This window comes from Bombina bombina, chromosome 7 (genome assembly GCF_027579735.1).
Source record: "Bombina bombina isolate aBomBom1 chromosome 7, aBomBom1.pri, whole genome shotgun sequence".
Lineage (NCBI taxonomy): Eukaryota > Metazoa > Chordata > Amphibia > Anura > Bombinatoridae > Bombina > Bombina bombina.
In genome coordinates, this window is record NC_069505.1 from 498468946 (window position 1) to 498491462 (window position 22517).

General features: G+C 40.2%; 1 protein-coding gene and 1 long non-coding RNA gene across 2 annotated transcripts in view; one reads left to right on the forward strand and one right to left on the reverse strand.

The window, feature by feature from the left end:
• The window catches only part of LOC128666867 (cytochrome P450 2C23), an 85838-nt gene that overhangs the window by 58497 nt on the left and 4824 nt on the right, over nucleotides 1-22517 (forward strand). Inside the window, exons 5-8 of the mRNA XM_053721671.1 lie at nucleotides 20126-20286; nucleotides 20380-20556; nucleotides 21455-21596; nucleotides 21681-21868. Of these exons, the coding sequence (XP_053577646.1) occupies nucleotides 20126-20286; nucleotides 20380-20556; nucleotides 21455-21596; nucleotides 21681-21868 (668 nt within the window). The remainder of the gene's footprint in view (nucleotides 1-20125; nucleotides 20287-20379; nucleotides 20557-21454; nucleotides 21597-21680; nucleotides 21869-22517) is intronic.
• The window catches only part of LOC128666870 (uncharacterized), a 41270-nt gene continuing 40729 nt past the window's right edge, over nucleotides 21977-22517 (reverse strand). The window contains exon 2 of the long non-coding RNA XR_008403278.1: nucleotides 21977-22438. This is a non-coding gene — a long non-coding RNA (uncharacterized LOC128666870). The remainder of the gene's footprint in view (nucleotides 22439-22517) is intronic.

The window sequence follows — 22517 nt, forward strand, 5'->3', positions numbered from 1 at the left end:
CTAAGGCATCCTCACAATATAAACAGGAATTTCTCTTTTGGAATAGAGGGAGTACTCTCTAAAGTAACAGAATCCTCCGTCGCTAGTGCAATAAGCAGAGAACTATAGAAAATAAAACAATCTTATTTTAGTCACAAAAACACATACCCCAATGGCTGGGGCATTCCCCACCTCCTATGACCCAGACAGTACAGAGATTTGACTCCTCTCTGATAGACACCCAGTCAGGAAAGAGGGAATGGAAACTGCACAATGCAAGAGAGAAAAAGCACGCCAAACTTGTAAGCTGCACAGCTCTCAAAGTGAAAGTAAAACCTGTATATTCCATAACAGCCTATGAGCCCATAACATCTCACACATACAATCAAACTTATAAGATTATTCCCCACTGTTCAATAATCCCCCTCAGGAGATATTAACCCTTGATTCTATACAGATAAAAGGAGTCACACTGTGACCCTGTCTTCTTGCGTTATCATACATGTATAAAAAAATTAAACGATCTTACCAGAATCTATGCCGTGGAACAGTAGCACAGTCCTTTACGTTTGGCAGATAGTAGCGTTGCTTCTGACATGGACTTGAGTGAAGAATGCAGGCAGCGAAACCTGTCAACGCTGATTGCTTATGGAGCTGTTAATTTGAGTCTGGATGGTTTCGCAGAAAGTCTCTCCCTGCATCTCTGGACACTAACTTTCATCCATGCTCTCACTGTGAGAGGCTGACAGGACTACTTAAAACTCCAGTCCCATCTCGAAGAGTACTACCCTCCATATGAGACTACTCCTTCTGACACTTCTCTGCCAACCTCCTGTGACGAAAGGCAAAGAATGACTGGGGGATGAGAGAAGTGGGGGAGGTATTTAAGCCTTTGGCTGGGGTGTCTTTGCCTCCTCCTGGTGGCCAGGTTCAGTATTTCCCACAAGTAATGCTGCTGTGGATTCCCATATTAAGAAGGAAAGGAGATATACAGCTCCAGGAGTCACAAGGGTCCTGGCAGTCAGTCGAGGCTGCCGCTACACAGTGTATGACTGGTACTGCCCTCTGTGAGCTTTTGTGGAACTGAGAGCTGGATCCGGTGGAAATCGATAGAGAGGAAACTGGAGGTGCCATTGAAAAGCGGTGAAGACGCCTCAGTGATACCTGTACCCACAGGCTGGGATGCAGTAGGCTTCTAGTCTTCGCTAAACTACTAAGAAATATAAAGGGGACGCGGAAAGTGGTGAAGAAGCCTCATCAACAGCTGCACCCATGGGCCGAGGCGCAGCAAGCCAGAATTCCACTCTAAACCTCAAGTATTATATCTTGATTGACATAAACCAAAACTAACTGATTTAACCCTACTATGTGCCTTATTTTCTCAGTTCATTTTATTAGTATAAGTAACCAGACTAACTGAGCTAACTGAGTTAATACTAACCAATCTAATTATCATTGTGGGACATAAAAGGACTTTTATTGCCAGTCTTGGACCAGGGTATAGCTCTGTGTTCACTTTACACTGCCTTCGACAAATTGTTTACTTTTTCTGGCATCAAATCTAATAATATCTGTGTATAAAACACGTTTCTTAAAGGAACTATGATGTGATCTTCAACACATCCTTTGTGTTGGAAAACGCTTTAAGGCACTCCAGGACTTGACTCCCTTAAAGAAAGAGTACCTAAGTTCTACCTATTTGTAAACACAGACAACAATAATATGGGACTATGATTTTTGTCCTTTTTACAGCTTGCTTGATGTTTTGGGCCAGTTTAATTCCAAGGGTCCCTGCGGCTATTCTCAAAGTAACATTATTTGCCTCTTGAGTAAAAGGTCATAAGTGTCCAGAACTGGACTTCATTCATCATCTGTTTAAGACGAAAGACACTAAAATGTAATATATAACTGAATTTGTCTCACTAATCAATCTGCTATCCAGTCTTTTGCAGATTATTTCCTTCAAAAATCAGCTGTTTAAGACTAAATACAACTAAAGGTGGACTCTATCTGACCATTTTTGTTATATGAGATATATGTTGTCTTTAAGTAGTAACTAATACTGTGGAAGACATTTTTTTTTCTGTATACTAAAGTTACTAACAATATTAGCTGTTAAGTGACATATTTAGGGAATTGGAGTAACCAGGGTTGTTGCCATTATCCCCTTGCTGACTTAATGACGCCACATTTAGATGGCATTAGGAAGGAACTATCCTCTCTATCTTCAGAGATTAGAATCTTTTCAACTAGACTGTCAGAAGCAGAGACAAGAATTTCTACACTAGAAGATCAAGTAGTTACTATGAATAGTAATTTTTTTGGCCCAGGAAAAAGAGGTGGCTGCACTGCGCGCAAGGACAGAAGACTTTGAAGATAGGTCAAGGCATAACAATATTAAAGTGATAGGTCTACCAGACCAACTATAGACTTTAGAGACCTCCTGTCCTTTGCGTAAGTGCAGCTACCTCAGGACTTGGGGACTCAATACCGCTAGAAGTAGAGAGAGCTCACTGAATTAAGGAAAGATCCGCAGGACTCTGTCAGGGTGCCAGGAATCAGACTGAGATGAGAAGTTCAAAAATAATCACACCTTTATTAATAGCAAAAAATAATAAAAAGTCCACAAGTCAAATAACAAGCCAGGAATCAAAACCAGAGCTGGTAGTCAGACGAGCCGAGTCAGGAGCCAAAGCGAATAGTCAGACGAGCCGGAATCAGGAACAAGGAAAACTGCAGAGTCAGGAACAAGCCATGGATCAGGAACCAGGAAGGGCGTCAGGCAGCCAGGTAATACACAGGAACTCTCACAAACAAGTCTGAGACAACACAAAGGCAAAGCATACTGAACAGAGGCCCTTTAAATAATAAGTGATGACCTCTCAATTCTGAGACTGCATCCTGTCTCACATGGATGATGCACACCAGTCTGGCCATAAAAGGAAGTGCAGGAATTGAGCAGCATCCCCCACAATGCACCATAGTCAGGAAGAGAGGTGAGTAAAATGGCTGCCAGCAGCACATGGCAAACACAACAGGGAAAAAAAACCTGACAGTACCCTCCCCTCAATGACCCCTCCCCCGCGGGAGGACAAAAGGCTTATTGGGGAAACGGGCATGGAAGGCACGGAGGAGGGCGGGAGCATGAACATCAGAGGAGGGAACCCAAGAACGCTCCTCCAGACCGTAGCCTCTCCAGTGAACCAAATACTGTACACGGCCCCTGGACATACGAGAGTCAATAATGCTGCTGACCTCATATTTCTCATGGTTGTTAACAAAGATTGGACGGGGACGAGGCAACACAGTGGTAAACCGATTACAAACTAATGGTTTCAAGAGGGAGACATTAAAAACATTGGAGATGCGCATAGCAGGAGGAAGGTCAAGAGCGTAGGCCACAGGATTAACCCGTCGGAGTATTCGAAAAAGACCAACATAATGGGGAGCCAATTTATTGGAAGGCACACGAAGGTTCAAGTTGCGGGAGGACAGCCAAACTCTCTCACCAACCTGGTTGGATGGTGCGGGCAGACGCCTACGATTAGCCTGGAACTTTTGGCGCTGCATAGAACGATGAAGGCAATCCTGAATCTGTACCCACGTGTAACGGAGTTGCCGGAGATGCTCCTCCAAAGCCGGAATACCCTGAGACATGAATGAATCGGGCAACAAGGATGGTTGAAACTCATAATTCGCCATGAACGGGGATAACTTGGAGGAAGCATTAATAGCACTATCACGAGCAAACTCTGCCCAAGGTAACAGTTCAGACCAATTATTGAGGTGATCTGAGACATAGCAATGGAGGAACTGTTCCAGAGCTTGATTAGACCGTTCCGCAGCCCCATTGGATTGAGGGTGATATGCCGAGGAGAAGGAAAGCTGGATCCCCATTTGAGCACAATGCCAAAATCTGGAGACAAACTGGCAACCCCGGTCCAACACTATCTCCTTGGGTAACCCATGTAAACGGAAGACCTCCCGGGCAAAAATTGAAGCAAGCTCCTGAGTGGTAGGCTGCTTCATCAAGGGAATGCAATGTGACATTTTAGAAAAACAGTCAACCACCATAAGGATAACAGTATTGCCATTGGAAACAGGGAGCTGGACAATGAAGTCCATGGAAAGATGTGTCCAAGGACACTCACCATTAGCAATAGGTTGAAGAAGACCCACAGGAAGACGTTGAGGAGTCTTATTCTGTGCACAAACTGAGCAGGAGGCAACACACGCAGCAACATCAGAACGAAGACCTGGCCACCAGAATTGTCAAGTGACAGACCAAATCTTTTGGTTCTTGCCTGGGTGACCTGCGGCTTTAGGATAGTGGTAAGTGTGTAAAATTTTAGTTTGAAGATTCTCAGGAACAAAACACTTACCACTAGGTTTCTCAGGATGTGCATTGGTTTGTGCATCAAGGATCTCCTCCCCCAAGGGAGAAGTCAAATTAGTACGTATGGTAGCCAAAATATGGTCAGGAGGTACAACAGGAGTAGGTACAGACTCCTCCTTGGACAGAGGTGAAAATTGTCGAGAGAGGGCATCAGCCCTAACATTCTTACTACCAGGGAGGTAGGAGACCACATAATTAAACCGAGACAAAAATAACACCCATTTGGCCTGTCGGGGCGACAAACGTTTTGCTTCAGATAGATAAGTTAAATTCTTGTGGTCAGTAAGAATGAGCACTGGCACTCTAGTACCCTCGAGAAGATGCCTCCATTCCTTAAGTGCCAAAATTATGGCCAGTAATTCCCTGTCGCCAATTTCATAATTGCACTCCACTGGAGACAATTTCTTAGAGAAGAAACCACAAGGATGCAAGGAACCGTCAGGCATAGGACGTTGAGACAAGAGGGCACCTACTCCAGTCTCAGACGCATCGACCTCAAGAACGAAAGGCAGGACAGCGTTATGATGAGCCAGAACTGGAGCAGCAGCAAAGGCAGTCTTAAGACTATCAAAGGCCTTAATGGCAGTAGGTGATCAATGGAGTGGATCATTCTCTTTACGGGTCATGTCTGTGATAGGTTTGACCAAGGAAGAAATGTTTTTAATAAACTTTCTATAGTAATTGGCAAACCCCAAAAAACGTTGAATAGACCGAAGACCAACTGGGCGAGGCCACTGCAGAACTGCAGATAACTTGTCAGGATCCATGGAGAACCCTGCAACGGAGATAACATAACCTAGGAAGGTTACTTGAGTGTGATGGAACTCACATTTCTCGAGTTTACAAAACAGGCCGTTCTCAAGTAGTCTCTGAAGAACCCGTGTAACATCAGAACGATGAGCCTCAAGTGTGGGTGAGTGTGGCGATGTCATCTAAGTACACCACAACACATTGTTGCAACATATCTCGTAGGACATCATTAATATATTCCTGAAAAACAGCAGGAGCATTACATAGGCCAAAGGGCATTACAAGATACTCTTAATGCCCGCTCCTGGTGTTAAATGCTGTTTTCCATTCATGGCCCTCCTTAATCCTAACGAGATTGTACGCTCCTCTCAAATCAAGTTTAGTAAAGACCGTAGCTCCCTTGAGGCAGTCAAAGAGTTCCGTAATAAGCGGAATAGGGTAAGCATTCTTAATGGTAAGACGATTAAGACCCCTATAATCGATACATGGTCTTAACTCGCCACCCTTTTTCTTCACAAAGAAGAAGCCAGCCCCTGCAGGAGAGCAGGATTTGCGGATGATCCCCGCGACAGAGCATCAGCAACATACTCCTCCATAGCACAATTCTCTGCAACAGACAGAGGGTACACCCGGCCCAGAGGAGGAATGGCTCCGGGTGGCAGGTCTATGGCACAATCGTAAGACCGGTGAGGAGGCAACGTACCAGCACGCACCTTGTCAAACACAAACAGCACCTAGCACAAACAGCACCTAGCACAAACAGTACCTAGCTCATGCAGAACCTGGCACACGCAGTACCTAGCACACATATTATCTCACACAATCAGTGCCCAGTTAAAACAGTACCTAGCACAATAGTACCTAGTACAATCCGTACCTAGCACAACAGTACCTGGCACAAACAGTACCTAGCACAGACATTACCTTGCACAAGCAGTACCTGGCACAAAAAATGCCTAGCACACACTGTACCTAGCACACATTGTTCCTAGCACAAATAGTACCCAGAACAACAGTATCTAGCACAAAAAGTATCTAGCACAAAAAGTACCTAGCACAAACAGCACCTAGCACATACTGTACGTAGCACACACTGGACCTAACATAAAATGTACCTAGCACCAACAGTACCTAGCACAAACCTAACCCAAACAGTACCTAGCACGCTCTGTACCTAGCACAGACAATACCTAGCACGCAATATACCTAGCACTCACTAAACCTAACATAATGTCATTCATGGTTGTTATATATATATATATATATATATCATCAAGCAATATAAATGATCCTAGCTGGCTGTGCTGCTAGTATGATATGTAAACTGTCTGGGGATATGCATGAACAAGCTCATTAGATAGGCAGGTAGTTCCGCCGTACCAATGTCCTCAGGGATGCCCCGTATTCTTACATTATTGCGGAAGGGATCTATCTTATCGGGATTTATATCAGTCATTTTAGATTCTAGATCTGCAATATTTTCTGCAAGTGTTTGAGCATATGATAAAACTTTTGCGTGATCTATGGCAAGATCTTCTTTTTTCCTTTCTAATGTCTCTGTTCTCTCGCCTTGTGTGTTCAGATCTCTCCGTAATTCAGCAACAGAGCTTCATATCTCATTTTTAAGTGAGGAATAGTGGTTATCAATTTTAGATGAGGCATTTATGGAATCTAGGACTTGTGAGATTCTGGGTTCTGGCGTGTCTTTGTAAGATAGATGTGAGTCTCTAGATTCTTCATCCGAGCAATCTCTATCTCGCTGTATCTTGCTTTTGAAGTGATCAGCGACAGTGCGTTTAGGGCCCTCAGGGTGTCTTTGCTGTTGCTTTTTTCTATTAGAATGTGCCATCTTCGTGCGAGAGAGGTCTAATGTGAGAACTGTATAGGAGAGTTAACTGAATAACTTTGTATTATCAGTGCAACTTTCTTCTTTATGGAACACTATAGATTTTTTATGCACTTGCTAAGCCTGAGTATAAATCAGCAGTGGCGGAGTCCCCTACCGTCGCCCCATTTGGGTGTTTTAGTGAAGGGTCATGATCTTGAGTAGTCTATCAATTTTAACACCCAAGCTCAGAGATGTTATACAGATAGGACAGTCTGATGATAAAATACTGCAGGAGGTAGATGAAAATGGCACTGTTCCACAGGGAAGGTGTCCTCACTGGACGAAGATGGCAAAGGGGATTGGGGTATGACCTACTGACACTAGGTTCAGCAGGAAAGGGGGGGTGCCTAGTAAACTTTCCGCACAGGTATCTCACGCCAGACCCTTAGTACAGTGGTTTACCTTTCTATAGAGTCAGGATGCAAAGTTATTTGGTATATCCCACAAGGTAGAATAGTTTAGGTGGGCCTCAAATTTGCTAAATGTCAGTTTATGCAAACTGGGTAAAACACTTAGACAGGCATCTATCTATGAAGTCAGGATGCAAAGTTATTTGGTAAAACCCACAAGGGATCAGAGCTGGGCCCCTATTCTTTTTAATATTTTTATAAATGACTTGGAGCTAGGATTAAATAGCGATATCTCTATTTTTGCAGATGATACTAAGTTAAGTAAGGTCATTAGGTCAGAGCAGGATGAACTTTCGTTACAAAGGGACCTGCAAAAATTAGAAGTATGGGCAGGTAAATGAAAAAAGATTTAATACGGGAAAATGCAAAGTTCTACATTTTGGAAGTAAAAATAAGCAGGCAACATATTATTTAAATGGGACAAGACTTAGCCAAACACAGGAGGAAAGGGATTTGGGAGTCGTAATAGATAACAAGCTAAAGATGGGTGCACAATGCAGGCCAGAGCTTCAAAGGCTAAGAAGATACTAGCATGTATTAAAAGAGGCATTGACTCAAGGGAGGAAAGCATTATTCTGCCCTGGTAAGACCTCACCTTGAGTATGGAGTGCAGTTCTGGGGACCGATCGCAAAATAAGATATTGCAGAACTAGAAAAAGTTCAGAGAAGGGCCACAAAACTAATAAGGGGATTGGAGAATTTAACTTATGAGGAGAGACTAGCCAAACTGGGTCTGTTTTCTTTAGAAAAAAGGCGCTTAAAAGGTGACATGATTACTTTATATAAATATATTCAAGGCCCATATACAGAGATGGCAGAAGTGCTGTTTATTCCAAGAAAATTGTTTGTGACCAGAGGTCACAATTTAAGGTTGGAGGAAAGGAGATTTAATCTCCTGCAACGGAAACGTTTTTTCACTGTAAGAGCAATAACATTTTGGAACTCATTACCAAAGGAGGTAGTGAATGCCAATACCCTAGATACCTTTGGATACATTTCTGTCTATAAACAAAATTCATGGATATGATTGCTAGTATTAAATGGGTCACCTTTTAGTGGGATTATTTAAGCTTAATTGGAGCTTTTTGTATATATTTTAGATTTGTATAGGTTGAACTCGATGGACTTCGGTCTTTTTTCAACCTCATCTACTATGTTACTATATTAGATAGAATAGGCTAGGTGGGCCTCAAGTTTATCAGGCAAAATGTCCATTTATGTAGACTGAGTAAGGCACTAGGACAGGGAGGTTTGGTTTAAATGGGGTTATTGAAAAACATAGCAAGTCATTACTCCTAATCCCCTGTCAAGTATGTTTCTGCTTCAGCCCCCCAGGCAAGGGTTGCTGCCCCTGCCATGTGTGGCGAGATGAAAATGGAGTAGATTTTCTCAATTCTGCGTGCATAAGTCCTTGCGCTATATATTGGATGCCAAATTGCGCGACAGTTCTATGTTAGTTAATGGGAGTAAAAAATGCGGGCGACAGGTAAAATATACACGCATACCTTGTATGCTACGCCGTATATGCGATACCAAAACCGGCTTTTGCGGGCGACGCCGCATATGTAATCTTGTCCAATATTTCTATATATTAACCTTAACTCAAAATATCCCACAAATCTGATGTCATTTCCAGGGAATAAAATTCACTATATTACCCAAACATAGTCTTATAATACTTTAAATAATCAACCAGAGATTTTTACACAAACATATACCACTTAATATAGCATTAAATAGTTCCAACTTAGCCACAATAATAAATGCAATTTCTAAAATATATCTCAACTCAAATTAACTTATGACTTGAAAATACAAAAATCATTCCCTCTTAATAGTAAATTGCTTAATTATAGATATGATTTTTATAGACTACACAGGTTTGTGAAATATGAATTATAACTTATAAATTACCCCTTTAAATACAGCTTCAATTAAACTATGGCTATAAAGAATATATTTGCTATAAACTATTAAAAATATAACAACATCAAATCGCTTAATGCATTACAAGATGACAAATATTTGAGAGTTCAGTCCTCAATCAAAATTCTTTTCACTGTCATATAAGAAAAAATCTGAAAGCGAATATTATGCCCAATTTTATATGATCTTTCGGTATAAAGAGTTTCCCATCAGAAATGTGTCTCACAAAGACTGTATATTTCCCAGGCAGCAATTCAGCCAGTAAGACAAGGTAAGCACATCAGCCAGCATTGACCCAGATTACTTCCTGTGCATGAGATTTTATCTGTGATAAAACCCACCTCTTTTTCTAATCATTCAGTGAAATTTTGGGTACGACCTTAGTCTGAGCTTATCTCTCATTCGCCCTTTGAAATGCATACGATAATTTTAAATCCCCTGCCAATTTAAAACACCCTGTGGTTGCAATTCTCGCATTGCACAGGGGGTGGGAGGGGCAACAGGCTACGGAATGCAGCTTAATTAGCAAATACTATTACAGAAAAATATATTTCCTTAAATGTATATTTAATATATTTATTATTTCCTAGTATTAATAAACTATGGCCTAGATTTGGAGTTCGGCGGTAGCCGTCAAAACCAGCGTTAGAGGCTCCTAACGCTGGTTTTGGCCGCCCGCTGGTATTTGGAGTCAGTGATTAAAGGGTCTAACGCTCACTTTACAGCCGCGACTTTTCCATACCGCAGATCCCCCTACGCCATTTGCGTAGCCTATCTTTTCAATGGGATCTTTCTAACGCTGGTATTTAGAGTCGTTTCTGAAGTGAGCGTTAGAGCTCTAACGACAAAATTCCAGCCGCCTGAAAATAGCAGGAGTTAAGAGCTTTCTGGCTAACGCCGGTTCATAAAGCTCTTAACTACTGTACCCTAAAGTACACTAACACCCATAAACTACCTATGTACCCCTAAACCGAGCTCCCCCCACATCGCCGCCACTCGATTAAAATTTTTAACCCCTAATCTGCCGACCGCCACCTACGTTATACTTATGTACCCCTAATCTGCTGCCCCTTAACCCCGCCGACCCCTGTATTATATTTATTAACCCCTAATCTGCCCCCCACAACATCGCCGCCAGCTACTTAAAATAATTAAGCCCTAATCTTCCGACCGCAAAGCGCCGCCACCTACGTTATCCCTATGTACCCCTAATCTGCTACCCCTAACACCGCCGACCCCTATATTATATTTATTAACCCCTAATCTGCCCCCCTCAACGTCGCCGACACCTGCCTACACTTATTAACCCCTAATCTGCCGAGCGGACCTGAGCGCTACTATAATAAAGTTATTAACCCCTAACCCGCCTCACTAACCCTATCATAAATAGTATTAACCCCTAATCTGCCCTCCCTAACATCGCCGACACCTACCTTCAATTATTAACCCCTAAACTTCCGATCGGAGCTCACCGCTATTCTAATAAATTGATTAACCCCTAAAGCTAAGTCTAACCCTAACACTAACACCCCCCTAACTTAAATATAATTTACATCTAACGAAATAAATTAACTCTTATTAAATAAATTAATCCTATTTAAAGCTAAATACTTACCTGTAAAATAAACCCTAATATAGCTACAATATAAATTATAATTATATTATAGCTATTTTAGGATTAATATTTATTTTACAGGCAACTTTGTATTTATTTTAACCAGGTACAATAGCTATTAAATAGTTAAGAACTATTTAATAGTTACCTAGTTAAAATAATAACAAATTTACCTGTAAAATAAATCCTAACCTAAGATATAATTAAACCTAACACTACCCTATCAATAAAATAATTAAATAAACTACCTACAATTACCTACAATTAACCTAACACTACACTATCAATAAATTAATTAAACACAATTGCTACAAATAAATACAATTAAATAAACTAGCTAAAGTACAAAAAATAAAAAAGAACTAAGTTACAGAAAATAAAAAAATATTTACAAACATAAGAAAAATATTACAACAATTTTAAACTAATTACACCTACTCTAAGCCCCCTAATAAAATAACAAAGCCCCCCAAAATAAAAAATTCCCTACCCTATTCTAAATTAAAAAAGTTACAAGCTCTTTTACCTTACCAGCCCTGAACAGGGCCCTTTGCGGGGCATGCCCCAAGAAGTTCAGCTCTTTTGCCTGTAAAAATAAACATACAATACCCCCCCCCAACATTACAACCCACCACCCACATACCCCTAATCTAACCCAAACCCCCCTTAAATAAACCTAACACTAATCCCCTGAAGATCTTCCTACCTTGTCTTCACCATCCAGGTATCACCGATCCGTCCTGGCTCCAAGATCTTCATCCAACCCAAGCGGGGGTTGGCGATCCATAATCCGGTGCTGAAGAGGTCCAGAAGAGGCTCCAAAGTCTTCCTCCTATCCGGCAAGAAGAGGACATCCGGACCGGCAAACATCTTCTCCAAGCGGCATCTTCGATCTTCTTCCATCCGGTGCGGAGCGGGTCCATCTTGAAGCAGGCGACGCGGATCCATCCTCTTCTTCCGATGTCTCCCCGACTAATGACGGTTCCTTTAAGGGACGTCATCCAAGATGGCGTCCCTCGAATTCCGATTGGCTGATAGGATTCTATCAGCCAATCGGAATTAAGGTAGGGATTTTCTGATTGGCTGATGGAATCAGCCAATCAGAATCAAGTTCAATCCGATTGGCTGATCCAATCAGCCAATCAGATTGAGCTCGCATTCTATTGGCTGTTCCGATCAGCCAATAGAATGCAAGCTCAATCTGATTGGCTGATTGGATCAGCCAATCGGATTGAACTAGATTCTGATTGGCTGATTCCATCAGCCAATCAGAAAATTCCTACCTTAATTCCGATTGGCTGATAGAATCCTATCAGCCAATTGGAATTCGAGGGACGCCATCTTGGATGACGTCCCTTAAAGGAACCGTCATTTGTCGGGAGACATCGGAAGAAGAGGATGGATCCGCGTCGCCTGCTTCAAGATGGACCCGCTCCACACCGGATGGAAGAAGATCGAAGATGCCGCTTGGAGAAGATGTTTGCCGGTCCGGATGTCCTCTTCTTGCCGGATAGGAGGAAGACTTTGGAGCCTCTTCTGGACCTCTTCAGCACCGGATTATGGATCGCCAACCCCCGCTTGGGTTGGATGAAGATCTTGGAGCCAGGACGGATCGGTGATACCTGGATGGTGAAGACAAGGTAGGAAGATCTTCAGGGGATTAGTGTTAGGTTTATTTAAGGGGGGTTTGGGTTAGATTAGGGGTATGTGGGTGGTGGGTTGTAATGTTGGGGGGGGGGTATTGTATGTTTATTTTTACAGGCAAAAGAGCTGAACTTCTTGGGGCATGCCCCGCAAAGGGCCCTGTTCAGGGCTGGTAAGGTAAAAGAGCTTGTAACTTTTTTAATTTAGAATAGGGTAGGGAATTTTTTATTTTGGGGGGCTTTGTTATTTTATTAGGGGGCTTAGAGTAGGTGTAATTAGTTTAAAATTGTTGTAATATTTTTCTTATGTTTGTAAATATTTTTTTATTTTCTGTAACTTAGTTCTTTTTTATTTTTTGTACTTTAGCTAGTTTATTTAATTGTATTTATTTGTAGCAATTGTGTTTAATTAATTTATTGATAGTGTAGTGTTAGGTTAATTGTAGGTAATTGTAGGTAGTTTATTTAATTATTTTATTGATAGGGTAGTGTTAGGTTTAATTATATCTTAGGTTAGGATTTATTTTACAGGTAAATTTGTTATTATTTTAACTAGGTAACTATTAAATAGTTCTTAACTATTTAATAGCTATTGTACCTGGTTAAAATAAATACAAAGTTGCCTGTAAAATAAATATTAATCCTAAAATAGCTATAATATAATTATAATTTATATTGTAGCTATATTAGGGTTTATTTTACAGGTAAGTATTTAGCTTTAAATAGGAATAATTTATTTAATAAGAGTTAATTTATTTTGTTAGATGTAAATTATATTTAAGTTAGGGGGGTGTTAGTGTTAGGGTTAGACTTAGCTTTAGGGGTTAATACATTTATTAGAATAGCGGTGAGCTCCGATCGGAAGTTTAGGGGTTAATAATTGAAGGTAGGTGTCGGCGATGTTAGGGAGGGCAGATTAGGGGTTAATACTATTTATGATAGGGTTAGTGAGGCGGATTAGGGGTTAATAACTTTATTATAGTAGCGCTCAGGTCCGCTCGGCAGATTAGGGGTTAATAAGTGTAGGTAGGTGTCGGCGACGTTGTGGGGGGGCAGATTAGGGGTTAATAAATATAACATAGGGGTCGGCGATGTTAGGGCAGCAGATTAGGGGTACATAGGGATAACGTAGGTTGCGGCGTTTTACGGAGCGGCAGATTAGGGGTTAAAAGTGTAATGCAGGGGTCAGCGATAGCGGGGGCGGCAGATTAGGGGTTAATAAGTGTAAGGTTAGGGGTGTTTAGACTCGGGGTACATGTTAGAGTGTTAGGTGCAGACGTAGGAAGTGTTTCCCCATAGGAAACAATGGGGCTGCGTTAGGAGCTGAACGCTGCTTTTTTGCAGGTGTTAGGTTTTTTTTTCAGCTCAAACAGTCCCATTGTTTCCTATGGGAGAATCGTGCACGAGCACGTTTTTGAGGCCGGCCGCGTCCGTAAGCAACTCTGGTATCGAGAGTTGCATTTGCGGTAAAAATGCTCTACGCTCCTTTTTTGGAGCCTAACGCAGCATTTGTTTGAACTCTCGATACCAGAGTTAAATTTATGGTGCGGCCAGAAAAAAGCCCGCGGAGCGTTAACAGCCCTTTTACCGCCAAACTCCAAATCTAGGCCTATATGTTCAATACATGGCCAATCTAATCTAACTGAGCACGTATTTACAAGTCAAAACATGGGTATATTTAGAATATATATATATATTACGATGTGATTAATCATATAGCCATATTAATAAGTTATTATATCCTTAATTATTTGTTTTTCATAGAATCATAGCATTTAATATCCTGGTATTACATTGCAGTTTTGAGCATATCTCTATATTCCATACATACCTGGGGCGCGATCCGATATATGGCGCAGGTTTCGGCGCAAGCGTGGAAACCTGTGCCGCCCGTAATTTCACCTTGCACATCGGGGTATTACATATAAGGTGCCGGCATTTCCTAAGTGCCGTAAGTCTGAAAAACTAGCGATGTCCAGAAATGAGCGTAAGTACAAATTTCTGGAGTTGCCAGTGACTTACGGCACTTTAGAAACTGCCGGCGCCTAAGAAAACTAACTAAAATTTAAAATCTCCCGTAACTGTCTAACACGTCTCCCAAAAATAAGCCTGACACGTATACCCCTCTATCCGCAATCCCCCCTCTCACTCCTAATAATAAACGTATGAACCCCTAGACCGACAACCTCCACAATGCAATAAGCCTAAGTATTAACCCCTAAACCGCCATAGCCCACACCGAAAGTCGCCTATTAAAGTATTAACCTATTAAAGTATTAACCCCTAAACCACCATAGCCCACAACGCAAGTCACCTATTAAAGTATTAACCCCTAAACCGCCATAGCCCACAACGCAATACAACTATTCTATTATTAACCCCTAAACCGCCATAGACCACAACGCAAGTCACCTATTCTATTATTAACCCCTAAACCGCCATAGCCCACAATGCAATACACCTATTCTATTATTAACCCCTAAACCGCCATAGACCACAACGCAATAAATCTAACCCCTAACCTAACCCCCCCTAGCCTAACCCCCCCTAGCCCAACACCCCCTAAATGAACTAAAAATACTTAATTTACAAAATACTAAAGTTAGTCATAAATTACAAAACACTAACACTACTTTAAAAATTAAAATATACTAAGTATAAATTAAAGGGGCAGTCTAATCCAAATTCTGGAGTAGACTGTCTCTTTAAGCTAGAATTACAGAAAAAAAGCTAAGATTACAGAAAATAATAAATAAAATTACAACATTTTAAACTAATTACACCTAATCCCTATGAAAATAAAAAAAAAACACCCAAAATAAAAACACCCCCTAATCTAATAAACTACCAGTAGCCCGTAAAAGGGCTTTTTGCAGGGCATTGCCCCAAAGTAATCAGCTCTTTTGCAAAATACACAACCCCCCAACAGTAAACCCCCCCCACCCACCAAACCCCCCCAAAAAAAAACTAACACTAAAAACATAAACTACCCATTGCCTTGAAAAGGCCATTTGTTGGGCATTGCCAGCTCTTTTGCTGCCCACCCTATCTAAATAAAATAAACCCCCCAAAAACCCCTTAAAAAAACCCTAAGTCTAACCCCCAAGTGGTCCTTACCTGTCCTGAAGACCGGCGGAGAAGGTCCTGTTCCAGGCGGTGAAGTCTTCTTCCAAGCGGCGACCTCTTCTTCTTCCAGGAACCGGCCGGCGCGGAGCGGAGGAGTTGAAGACCGATGACCGCGGAGCTGAAGACCGTCGACTCTGGAACTGAAGACCGGCGACACTGGAACTGAAGACCGTCGACCGTGGAGCCATGGAGCGTGGATGATCCTCTTCATACAATCTCCGCCGTACACTGAATAGGAATTCAAGGTACGCGATTAATAATGGCGTCCCTTGAATTCCTATTGGCTGATTTGAGCCTTCAAATTCAAATCAGCCAATCAGATGAGAGCTACTGAAATTCTATTGGCTGATTTGAATAGCCAATAGGATTTCAGTAGCTCTCATCCATTTTTAATCGCGTACCTTGAATTCCTATTCAGTGTACGGCGGAGATCGTTTAAAGAGGATCCTCAACGCTCCATGGCTCCGCGGTCGCCGGTCTTCAGTTCCAGAGTCGCCGGTCTTCAGTTCCAGCATCGCCGGTCTTCAGTTCCAGCATTGACGGTCTTCAGCTCCGCGGTCATCGGTCTTCAACTCCTCCACTCTGCGCCGGCTGGTTCCTGGAAGAAGAAGAGGTCGCCGCTTGGAAGAAGACTTCACCGCCTGGAACACTACCTTCTCCGCCGGTCTTCAGGACAGGTAAGGACCACTTGGGGGTTAGACTTAGGTTTTTTTAAGGGGTTTTTGGGGGGGGTTATTTTATTTAGATAGGGTGGGCAGCAAAAGAGTTGGCAATGCCCAACAAATGCCCTTTCCAGGGCAATGGGTAGTTTAGTGTTTTTAGTGTTAGTTTTTTTTTTTGGGGGGGTTGGTGGGTGGGGGGGTTACTGTTGGGGGGGTTGTGTATTTTGCAAAAGAGCTGATTACTTTGTGGCAATGCCCTGCAAAAAGCCCTTTTAAGGGCTACTGGTAGTTTATTAGATTAGGGGGTGTTTTTATTTTGGGTGTTTTTTTTTATTTTCATAGGGATTAGGTGTAATTAGTTTAAAAAAATTTAATTTTATTTATTATTTTCTGTAATCTTAGCTTTTTTTTTCTGTAATTCTAGCTTAAAGAGACAGTCTACTCCAGAATTTGGATTAGACTGCCCCTTTAATTTATACTTAGTATATTTTTATTTTTAAAGTAGTGTTAGTGTTTTGTAATTTATGACTAACTTTAGTATTTTGTAAATTAAGTATTTTTAGTTCATTTAGGGGGTGTTAGGCTAGGGGGGGGTTAGGCTAGGGGGGGTAAGGTTAGCGGTTAGGTGTATTGCGTTGTGGGCTATGGCGGTTTAGGGGTTAATAGGGGTTAATAATAGAATAGGTGTATTGCATTGTGGGCTATGGCGGTTTAGGGGTTAATACATTAATAGTTGACTTGCGTTGTGGGCTATGGTGATTTAGGAGTTAAAACTTTAATAGTTGATGGGTAGAAAAACGACGTCCGACGGGTGAAATATACGAGCGTAACTTCTATGTTACGCCGTATATAGGATACCAAAAACGTGCAAAATCTGGCGTTGACGGCTTTTGCAGGCAACGCTGCATATCGGATGGGGCCCCTGCAATAGAATTTTGTAGAAATTAAATCATGACAGATATATAGGAGCATTATAATTATTGATCACTCAATACAGATATTTCACTTCACCATTTCACATGTCTCAAAAATGTTTAAAATACGGACCCACATTCATGAATATATTAATAGAATATGTATTTATTTCAAAACCTCATTTTCACACCAGATTCCTGAACAAAGAAAATAAATGTAGCTTTATTCTGACACAGTTAAACATTTTAAATTCACCAATGCAGCTATTTATTTAATATAGCAGATATTTATTCAATATGGAATATTTCTAAAGGTAATCTTATATGTTGGTATTTTTTCATAAAGTCTTAGTATATTAAATATTTCTGCAAATTATAAACTATTTGTACTTTAAAATGAACTTTAAGGTCACAATATTATCACATGCCTGTAAGTGTATTTTCTAGATAACATACAGTGGATATAAAAAGTCTACACACCCCTGTTAAAATGTCAGGTTTCTGTGATGTAAAAAAATGAGACAAAGATAAATCATTTCAGAACTTTGTCCACCTTTAATGTGACCTATAAACTGTAAAACTCAATTGCAAAACAAACTGAAATGTTTTAGGTAGAGGGAAGAAAAAATATAAAAATAAAATAATATGGTTGCATAAGTGTGCACACCCTTAAACTAATACTTCGTTGAAGCACCTTTTGATTTTATTACAGCACTCAGTCTTTTTTGGTATGAGTCTATCAGCATGGCACATTTTGGCTTGGCAAGATTTGCCCACTCTTCTTTGCAAAAACACTCCAAATCTGTCAGATTGCGAGGGCATCTCCTGTGCACAGCCCTCTTCAGATCACCCCACAGATTTTCAATCGGATTTAGGTCTGGGCTCTGGCTGGGCCATTCCAAAACTTCAATCTTCTTCTGGTGAAGCCATTCCTTTGTTGATTTGGATGTATGCTTTGGGTCGTTGTCATGCTGAAAGATGAAGTTCCTCTTTATGTTTAGCTTTCTAGCAGAAGCCTGAAGGTTTTGTGCCAATATTGTCTGGTATTTGGAACGGTTCATTATTCCCTCTAGCGTAACTAAGGCCCCAGCTCCAGCTAAAGTAAAACAGCCCCAAAGCATGATGCTGCCACCACCATGCTTCACTGTGGGTATGGTGTTCTTTTGGTGATGTGCAGTGTTCTTGCGCCAAACATATCTTTTCAAATTATGGCTAAAAAGTTCAATCTTGGTTTCATCAGACCATAACACCTTTTCCCACATGCTTTTGGGAGACTTCAGATGTGTTTTTGCAAAATGTAGCCTGGCTTGGATGTTTTTCTTTGTAAGAAAAGGTTTTCGTCTTCCCACTCTATCCCATAGCCCAGACATATGAAGAATATGTGAGATTGTTGTCACATGTATCACACAGCCAGTACTTGCCAGATATTCCTGCAGCTCCTTTAATGTTGCTGTAGGCCTCTTGGTAGCCTCCCAGACCAGTTTTCTTCTCGTCTTTTCATCAATTTTGGAGGGACGTCCAGTTCTTGGTAATGTCAGTGCCATATTTTCTCCACTTGATGATGACTGTCTTCACTGTGTTCCATGGTATATCTAATGCCTTGGAAATTATTTTGTATCCTTCTCCTGACTGATACCTTTTAACAATGAGATCCCTCTGATGCTTTGGAAGCTCTCTGTGGACCATGGCTTTTGCTGTGGGATGCGACTAAGAAAATTTCAGGAAAGACCAACTAGAGCAGCTTAACTTTATTTGGGGTTAATCAGAGGTACTTTAAATGATGGCAGGTGTATGCTGACTCCTATTTAACATGATTTTGAATGTGATTGCTTAATTCTGAACACAGCTACATCCCCAGTTATAAGATGCAACCACATTATTATAGTTATTTTGTTTTCTTCCCTCCAAAGATTTGTTTGTTTTTACATTGAGTTGTACAGTTTATAGGTCACATTAAAGGTGGAAAAAGTTCTGAAATGATTTATCTTTGTCTTATTTTTTTACATCACAAAAACCTGACATTTTAACAGGGGTGTGTAGACTTTTTATATCCACTGTATGTGTATTAAAATCTTCAAAGGATTCTTTGTCTCATCATCTGCCTGTGTTAAATTAATTACCCTTCTGAGATTTTGCTAGCTTCAAACATGAGTCCAGACCTGTGTCTGCTGTGACTACAGGGGTCACCTGATCAGCTAATTTTATTACCCACTGTTCAGGTAGTGATCAAACTTTCCTTTGAATTGACATTATCTCTTATAGTTTGGGACAAATATTTATTTCCTTTTGTTCTTTGAGGCATCCATCTGTATTTGAGTATAGCTAGGGGGAGGTCTGTGTCTGGGATGTAGTTTCAGGCCTGTTTGAATAGACCTGTACTTTACAATTTCAAAACATTTGTACCCAGGGTTAATATTTTAAGATAAATGTATTATTTATCTATATAATGCATATATATATATATACACACACACAGTATATGTGTGTATATATACAGTATATACATATATATATATATATATATATATATATATATATATATATTATATAATGTCACTCAGCAATACCCTGACAATCTATTATCAATTTTGATTAATTATCCTGTTAAAGAGTAGTTCTAGGTTAACTGATAATGTAAAAAGTGCTGCAGATAAACAATTAAATTGTCTGCTTGTGATCACAATATCTAATAGTGCTCACCTGAAGCTGTTGACATGCAGATAATAGATTTTGATCATCCCCATAATTGTCATTAGGTCTTTTTTACCTCCTTAAGAATGACCCTTTAACACAAATATATCATTATATTTTGTTAGATTCTCCTTTTGACCCCACCTATCTTCTTTCCTTGGCCGTTTCTAATATAATCTGCTCTATCGTGTTTGGTGAGCGTTTTGAATATGAAGATGAGAAGTTTTTGGGTCTTCTGTCCTTGTTGAAGGAAATCTTTCAGGTCGTAACCTCATTTACAGGCCAGGTAAAATAAATCAAAAAATGGCACACATTACATCCTCATAGGCAGTTAGGTGTCTTTTAAATAATATTATATTTTGGGGATTTTTTTTTACAGATGCTCAATATATTTCCTAAGCAGCTTCAATACATCCCTGGACCTCACCAAAAAATGTTCAGGAACCTTAGGCGCCTGAAAAGCTTTGTGATGGACAAAGTGAAAGAGCATAAGGAAACTTTGGATGAAAACTGTCCAAGGGATTATATAGACTGTTTTCTAACAAAAATGATGGAGGTAAGTCACACAGACGGAGGGTTTAACGACATTGAGAACATCTGTTAGATAAAATAACTAGTCCATGGAGAAGATTCCTTTGTGTTAGTTATAAACCAATAAATCATTCTACAAGCTTACAGACATTATTTTGAATATGAGGGAGTAATCCGATCTGAGCTAAAGAGGAAAACATAGATACTAAAGAAATTAGAAAGATGAGGCCAATTTTTTTGTTACTATTGTTCCTGCACACCAAAATTATGTTCCTGATGATTCAACAAACCACCTGCTTTATCCTTGTGCTTTCAATTTTTGCAGTGAGGATGAGTTTAACTCCTATTCTGTGAGGCATTTAGGTGTGTAATAGCTCTGTCTCACTGTTACAGCCCAGAAAATCCCTTGTGACAAGTTATTTATGGGGTATGTAGCTGTTTGTAAAGAGGTGAATGTAGGCCCATCATGCACCTGGTGATTTCTGAGGTATTTCACTAAAGCATCTCAATAAACACTAGGGTCAATAAGTGTCTTCTGAAAAATAACATTGAAAGGGTCATTAAACTCAAAATTGAATCTCCCTGTAAGATGTTTAAGGAAAATAAAACATCACTGAAATATACAGTTATTTTTTGTTAAATACCTGTAAATATTGTTTGAGTTAGACTCTCCCACTAGAATCTGCCAACATTTCTCTGAGCCTGCAACAATCTCCACAGTGATTCGTTAGATCAGAGTGCATGCTCATTTACTTTTTACCCTAATTGGCCAGCTATGAATCAGTCTTTTTGATTGGCTACTGTGCAAGGAATCTACTAGATTTTGGACACATTCTTTCTTCAAATATATTATTTTAGGTAAATAAGGAATCTTAGGTCAAAATATTACTTATATTAATATCGTTTTTTCAAACCCTTTACAGGAGAAGGACAACCTCAACACAGAATTTCACCATGAAAATCTCTTTATTAGCGTAATTAATCTGTTTTTTGCCGGAACAGAAACCACAAGTATGACTTTACGACACAGTCTGCTCATTCTTCTCAAGTATCCAGACATTAGACGTAAGTCAGTCAAATAAGATTTTTTTTGTGTGCTTATTGCAGAATATTGATTAGTTTTTTTGTTTTGTATTTGACATTTTGTAGAAAATATCCAAGAGGAGATTGACCGGGTTATTGGACAAGATCGATCTCCTTCAGTTGAGGATAGGTCTAAAATGCCATACACAGATGCAGTTATACATGAAATCCAGAGATTTGCTGATATTACTCCCCTAGGACTCCCACATGCCGTGTCTCAGACAACCACATTTAGAGGCTATACAATACCCGAGGTTAGAGGAATTTTTTTTTTTTTTATATACACTACAGCTAAATTATATCTGAACAAGTAAATGGCCCTTAGACAATGTAGATAAAAAGACTACAGACAACATAAAAAGTAAGCTTCAAAAACTGAAATTTATTGATAACCACTGCACCCCATCAAGGCTTACATGGGATAAACCAAAGAAAGATATATGAATAAAATACAAACATTTATTTACTATATATAGTTTCTATTTTAAGTACACCCTAACTAGATTACAATGTATCGGTAAATAGCAGTAGCAGTCAGTCTGAAATAAGACAACAATGGGATCCTTTCAAATGGAAGTCCGTGTCCCAGCTGATCTGCGGAAGATGAATAAAACTTCTCTGTTGAAGTAAAAAACGGACAGCAAACAGAATACACAAATGGAACTATTCAGAAGGTGGAATTGCCAGATAGTAATATCCTGGAACTTTGTTTAAGATATTGTCCTGCTGTGGAACAGAGACGCTCCTCGTGTTTTCCTCAAGTACAGCCATTCTGAATGCCCAATAATGATGTCACATAAACAAAGAGTCCAGGATTTTAGAGTCTGTAGAAAACACGGAAATAATGGTGTTAGAAGCACAACACAGTCTCTCTGGAAAGCAATCGCAAACGCTAGCAAAAAC